This window comes from Macrotis lagotis, chromosome 2 (genome assembly GCF_037893015.1).
Source record: "Macrotis lagotis isolate mMagLag1 chromosome 2, bilby.v1.9.chrom.fasta, whole genome shotgun sequence".
Classification (NCBI taxonomy): domain Eukaryota; kingdom Metazoa; phylum Chordata; class Mammalia; order Peramelemorphia; family Peramelidae; genus Macrotis; species Macrotis lagotis.
In genome coordinates, this window is record NC_133659.1 from 258,010,143 (window position 1) to 258,017,509 (window position 7,367).

Sequence of the window (7,367 nt, forward strand, 5' to 3'; positions counted from 1 at the left end):
TAAATAGTAGTAAGACATTCAGAACTTCTGGCTAGTACTGTCAGGGGAAAATGGTAGTTTTAAAAAAAGTTGACATTTATATAGTGCTCTGTGTTTTGCAAAATGCCTTATATAAGTTTATCATTTGAAAAGTCCAGTGTGAAAGTTTAGGGTGACAGGGATATAGATCTTTATATAAAAATGCTGCCTTTGTAGTTAATATTTCTCTCCACAGTTGATTTCTTTATATTTTCATTTAAAAATTTTTCTCCCTTAATTGCCCTGCTTTTTTTTTTTTTAACATTTTTGCAAGGCAGTGGGGTTAAAGTGGCTTTCCCAAGGCCACACAGGTAATTATTAAGTGTCTGAGGCCAGATTTGAACTCAGGTACTACTGACTCCAGGGCCGGTGCTCTATCCACAGCACCATCTAGCTGCCCTGCCCTGCCTTTTTTTTTTTAACAATGTGTGCCAAAATTTTGAATTGTGAATGCTATATGGCAGTGTTGGGCCTAGCTTCAAAGGACTTGACCTCCAAAATATTCATGAATTTTCAGTCTCTAATGAATTTCCTTAGTAATTTAATGTGAATTGTATTTTATGTAATGAACCTTTAAGGTAAGCATTATTAAAAACTTGCTAAAATTTAATGGAGCATTTGAAATAAAATGTTTTTTTTATAATTTGCAAGGTAAGGTCTCTCCAAAGAAATGATTATTAAATGGTTTTCATTGATCAGTAAAAGGCAGAATGTTATGTAAGTGAAGCTTATATTAAAAACTTGCTTTTTAATGTTAAGTGGGTGAATGGAATTTTTTGTGAGCTGTTAGTATTTTCCTGTTTCTTTTCTTTATACCTTTAATAGAGAAAATTGATAATTTTATATAATAAGATCTCAGAATTTGGAATTTTGAATTTGGGGGCAGCTAGGTTGGCACAGTGGATAGAGCACTGGACCTGGAGTCAGGAGGACCTGAGTTCAAATCCAGTATCAGACATTTAATAATATTTTAATAATAATTTAATAATGCCTTGGGCAAGTCACTGAATCCCATTGCCCCTTAAATAAATTTAAAAGACAACAGAAAAGAACTTTAGATTTACCACTAAGTATGTATTATTTTACCCTTTAAAAAGAATGCTATTTATTTGTCTTTTCCAGGTTATTTGTCATCATCAACTTTTAGTTCAGAGAAAAGTGAGAGTAAAAAAAGTCTGGAGATCCCTCGACTTTCTGAAACATCAATAAAAGATAGGATGGCCAAATACCAGGCAGCTGTGTCCAAGCAAGGCAATTCCACAAACTATATGGTGTGTATTTTACATTGTTTATCTTTTCAGCCGTTTAATATTGAGTTAATATTATTACTAATTAATTAATATTCAGCAAATATTTGAGTTCTGGAGCTGGGAAACTCTTTAAACAAACAAAAACCATCTTTGTTGTGCTTGCTAAACCAATTTGAAGGAAATCACCTCAGGAAAACTACTTTATTTTTGTCATAACCATTGTGAAGTTGTATATTTTATCTTATTATCCATTTTGATGTAGGCATTTAAGGCACCCATTTCCTGGGTCTCCGTCTTACAGTGATTACTTTTTCCACCTCAAGTCTGGCTTGCTATTTTGTGTCTACAGTCTTGAACTTACACTTAACTTATATATTGTGACCTTGCCTTTGAACTTTCCTAGATTCTGCATCCAATATCTTCTTTGAAAGTTTTCTTGAATATTCTGATGAGCTATCTTATCTGATACTTTATCAGGTTCCTTGTGACCCATGGTAATTTTGTATAAGGAATGGGAAAAGATGAATCATAAAATAGGAAACATTTTTAAGGAAAGGTGGAGTACATATTTCATGTAATATTTTGTTATTGGTATAGTTTGTCTTTACATTATACACTCTATCCTTCCTCTTATCTCTCCTAGAAAACCAATTCTTATAATTAAGGGAATTGTGAAAATTGTAAGAACCATACTGACTCCATCAACTAACTAGATTCTGGATTTAGTTAGCTCAGTTCTCTTTCTAATCCATTATGAGTCTAATCTAGTTTCTTTCTTGTCAGAAACTTTATTCAGTTATGGAAATTATGAGAAAACTTTATAGCATTGTTTTAACCTAACTCTGCATTGCTGGAAAGCTGAGCTACCTTTACTGTTGATTCTAGATAAGAACCTAGGCTTTGCTGATCCAAAACCCAGTCAGATCTGAAGATTGATACAAGGAATTTTCTCAAAATTATATGCAATCCATAAGACTTTATCTAAATACTGGCCCTGTACTTGTCAATCAGTTTCCTTTTTCCTTGTTTCTTTTGGAATACGGATACTTTGGGGAGTGGGAAAGAGGGGTCAAACCTCTTTTTTTGATTTCAGGAAATTGAACCTGTTTGCTCTACCCCCCCCACCCCTGAGAAAGCTTCTAATTTTTCCTTTAATTAGAAGCTCACCCCTTCAGCAGCTGCCAACCTGATCAGTTAGCAGCCATCAATATTGAGGCTAGACCCTCTACCAACAAAAAGATTGACTTGCACAAAGCTCATATGATGGTTAGAATTTTTTTTAGTAATAAAATATTTTTTAAACATAATATGATTCCATATTTAATAGTCAAAAACCATAACTTTTATATGTACTGGGAAACCAAAAAATTCATGTGACTTGCTTTATTGTGATATTTACTTTATTGTGGTGATCAGGAACTGAACCCACACTATCTCTCTGTTATGGCTGCACATCTATTTTGGAAAATAATTTGGAATTATGCAAATAAGGTGATTAAAACATCCATATCCTTTGACCCAGAGACTCATTGGTAGCATATACCCTAAGGAGAAGTCATTGATAAGAAACAGAAAAACTATTTATAGCATCACTTTTTGTGAGGGAAAAGAACTTGTAATCAGGAAGATGCCCATCTATTGGGGTAATGGTTAAACAAATTGTGGTTCTTGAATATAAGGAAGTATTACTATGATGTAAGAAATATCAAATATACAGATAATTATGGAATGGTTTACATGAATTGATGCAAAATGAAGTAAGTGTAGTCAAAATAATATATTTAATGACTACAATAAAGTAAATGAAATGAACAACTACTATAAACAATAAAAAGTTAATGTTACACAATTATAAAGAAACAAGAATGGCTCAAAAGAAAGATATAAAAAGATCACTCCCCCACTCCTTTGCAGAGGTGGGAGGCATATGGATGTAGAACATTGAACATATTTTCAGATTTTTGTCAGTGTGTTGATGGGGTGTTGCTGATTTTTTTCCCCCTCTTCCTTTCTTTTTACTTTAAAAAAATTATATGGTAAGACTTTCTTGGAGGAGGAGGGACAATGGAGGAAATTTAGCTATATATAAAAAAGATAACTTTTTTTAAAAAGTTCTCTGTTATAAGGGATGATTCTCTGAGGAGAAGTGGGCAGATCGTTTAGAAAAAGTAGAGGAAATTTAGGCAATAAGAAATCAATAAACATATTTAGTTTATGAATCAGTCAGTAAATCTTTATTAAACACCCACTGTGTGCCAGGGAGTAGGCAGTATTAGATGTTTAGGATACTAGAAGAGGCAGAAGACAGATAGCACTTACCCTCCAGGAGCTCAGGGTCTAATGAAAGAAATAGCAAACATGTCTGCAAAGCAAGCTGTGTGCAGAATAAATAGAAAATAACTAACAAGGGGATGATACTGGAAATAAGAGGGGTTGGAAAGGGACTTAAGGGAGGTCAAGAAGTCAGAATAGAGCAGGTGGAGCAGTCTGAGCATGAAGAAGAGACAGAAAAAAATGCCAACAGCCCAGAGATAAGCATCTCTTGAAATCCAGGAGGCCTGCAGCACTAGTTCCAAAAGCTAGAAAAGTGAGAGAGGGCTAGGTTAGGAATCAAGTTGGACACCAACCAGAGCATTTTGTTGGGGACAATGAGCATAATGTCTGGGGACATTTAAGAAGCCCACAGTGTTTATAGAAAAGGGGGTAGAGGTGTTAAATGATTGATTGGACCTGCTCTTTAGGAAAATCACTTTGGTGGCTGAATGGCGAGATACTTGGAGCAAGCAGATCCACCAGCAGGCCAAGATGATGAGGGTCTATATGAGAGGAGGTGCAGTGTCCGAAGACAGAAGCTACATTGAAGACATGTTCAAGAAATTGGGGAGCTTTGGGAACAGATTGGATCTAGAGAGTGAATGATGATCCACCCTTAGGTTGTAAGCCAGAGGCCAGTGAGGATGGTGGTGCTCTCTAGAGAATGAAGTACCAGACACTGGGCTAGATGCTAGGAATTTAAGTACAAGGAACAAAACAATCCAGACTCACAATATTATTCATATAGTATTAGACAAGTGGTACACACATAGATATATCATAAATACTAAGTTATAAAATATGAATATGAACAAATTAGTTAAATACTAGGAGAGAGGGAACTAGACATCAGAAAGGCAGATGATGTGCCTTAAAGGAAGAAAGGGATTCATGACTTGAAGGAAAGGTGTCTCAAATATCCAGAGATAAGAGAGTATCCTAAAGGATAGGACATCAATTCAGATCTCAAAGGTATTTGTTATCATAGTATTCTCCAAACTTTTTTTTCATATCATACCCTGTCACTAAAAAGTTTTTGTTGAAGCCTGCTCCAAATCTATATAGTTAGAAATTGTATTTCTAAATGTATATCTATGTAACACATATCTATAGGGATTGAAGTTTATATATAATGTAAATTATATATATATATATATATATATATATATATATATATAAAATAGGAATTGAAATAAATGTGATTGTACACATAAACATACTCATAATTTGTTCATTGTGAAACAGACATTTTAAAAGGATTAGCAAATGCTGAAATATAGTGAATACAAAAATTCAGTGAAATTTACTGAGTAAAGGAATGACATGATCAAATCTGTAAAAAATTTTAAATATCAATTTGGCAGCTGTATGGAAGGTAGATTGGAATGAAGAAAAACTTTAAGCAGGGAGTTCAGTTAGGAGGCCAATGCAATACTCCAAAGGAGAAATGTTGAGGATGTGAATTAGGGTGATGGTTGTTTGAGAGGAGATTAAGGACAGGAATATGAGAACAATTGTAAAGGCAGAATCAAAAAGACTTGGCTATGTTTAGGGTGAGAGAGTGTGAGGAATCAGGGAGGGTACCAAAGTTAAGAAAGATGGTGATATCTTTGTCAAAAGTTCAGATTACTTTTTTTTGGGGGGGGGATAACATAATGAGATTTTGATGCTAATTACAGCTCATCATTCCTGCTCATCCTGTTCAACTCATTCTGTCCCATCAAAAATTAAAAGGGATATGGGTTTCTTACTCAGCATCCAGTGCTCCAAGAAATTACCCTCCATGGGTAATCTGGGGAACAACAAAATGTTACTCAGTAGATTTTGATTACACAACTGCTGGTATGTGTAGTCCCATTAGGGTTTTTGTTTTGTTTTGTTTTTTAAGGTTTTTGCAAGGCAATGGGGTTAAGTGGCTTGCCCAAGGCCACACAACTAGGTCCCATTAGATTTTAACAGCCCTAACACTCAGAGCTAAAGAAAAGAGGTTGATTGCTTACCAGTCATGGAACCAGCAGGTGAAAAGAGAAGAAGATGATTGGGTGATACTGGGTGAAGGGAAGAAGGGGAGATTTCCAGAAGATAAACGTCCATGGTTATCATAGGAGAGTGAGATTAGTCCTATATTCCTACTCCCTAATTGGTTGCCCCTTGGGGTCAAGACCTAATAATGGGGGCGGCTGGGTGGTACAGTGGATAGAGCATGGCCCTGGAGTCAGGAGTACCTGAGTTCAAATCCAGCCTCAGACACTTAATTAGATAATTATTATCTAGCTGTGTGGCCTTGGGCAAGCCACTTAACCTCATTTGCCTTGCAAAAATCTTAAAAAAAAAAAAAGGCTTAATAATGAGGATATAAGTCCCCTACTTGAGGGACTTCACCATTTTATCAAGTCGGACTATTTATATGGGAACACTAGGAAGTTAGTGGGACCTGAATTAATTTTTTTTATTTAAAACATTTTTGGGGGGGTGGCTAGGTGGTACAGTGGATAGAGAAAAGGCTTAATAATGAGGATATAAGTCCCCTACTTGAGGGACTTCACCATTTTATCAAGTCGGACTATTTATATGGGAACACTAGGAAGTTAGTGGGACCTGAATTAATTTTTTTTATTTAAAACATTTTTGGGGGGTGGCTAGGTGGTACAGTGGATAGAGCACCAGCCTTGGAGTCAGGAGTACCTGGGTTCAAATCTGACCTCAGACACTTAATAATTACCTAGCCGTGTGGCCTTGGGCAAGCCACTTAACCCCATTGCCTTGAAAAATCTAAAAAAAATTTAAAAAGTTTGTTTTACAGTATCAGTATACATTCACACATCAACCCTGTCTCTCTTTCCAGGCCAGTCGTTTATGTATATGGTTAGTACATTTATTGATTGTTGGCATTGGCATCTCCTTTCTTTGCACTTGAATGGTCTTTTCTGACAAAATTCACAAGCTTCACATTGCTACAAATTCTGCTGCCAAGAGTGTGAATCACAAGATCTTTGTGTGTATGTGTTGATGTGTTTGTGTTCTAGTGAGCATCCTATTTAGACCATTTTTTACAAACTCTTAATTCTGAGATTTCCACAAAGCTGCTTTTGTAAATTCACTAATTTGTGGGTTTTACTTGTGAGAGTCAGGGGGCTGGGTGTGACTTGAAGCTGCTTGAAGGATTTTTTGCTTTTGTTTTTTAACATCACAAGTTTCTTTTGAGTGACTTGAAAGGAAAAAAAACATTAAGAATATTTTTAAATACTTAAGTTATTTTTCTTTCATAGAATGAGATAAGAAATACTGGTAATGAAATCAAAACCCATAAATTGGAGCAAAAAGAGAATGTTCCCCCAGGTCCTGAAGACGGTATCTCCCATCAAGAAGGAGACACGGTAGGTGGAATTGTCTTATGTTCAGTTGTCAAGGAAGCATATGTGTTCTAGGTTACACATTAAAATATGAAAAAACTGAAACACTGTTGAAGGATTGTGTCTGAGAATTTGGTTGCAGCTGCCTATATAAATCATCATTTTTTCAAGTTATAATACTTAAGTTGGTTATATCTGAAACTTGGTAATAAATTATCCTCTTAAAATTGAGCAAATAAAATGAGCATATATTGAAAACTCTCAGCTAAAGGTTCAAAAAAATCTTCTGTTTTAAAAGATCTTAAGTCTTCATAGGAAATTGATAATTTCTTTAAATTGTTCATCTCCTAAATGTTTGGAGTGCCTATTTTTTCTAGTCACTTCTCTCTAAGATTAATATCATTAGTTTTATTTAACTTATCATTTTGTCTTC

The 7,367-nt window shown here is 35.0% G+C and overlaps 1 protein-coding gene across 4 annotated transcripts in view; it reads left to right on the forward strand.

The window, feature by feature from the left end:
* The window catches only part of LIMA1 (LIM domain and actin binding 1), a 125,621-nt gene that overhangs the window by 99,133 nt on the left and 19,121 nt on the right, over positions 1 to 7,367 (forward strand). For all 4 annotated transcript variants that reach the window (XM_074225938.1, XM_074225936.1, XM_074225937.1 and 1 more), the window contains 2 exons: positions 1,141 to 1,289; positions 6,851 to 6,958. In XM_074225938.1, the coding sequence (XP_074082039.1) occupies positions 1,141 to 1,289; positions 6,851 to 6,958 (257 nt within the window). The remainder of the gene's footprint in view (positions 1 to 1,140; positions 1,290 to 6,850; positions 6,959 to 7,367) is intronic.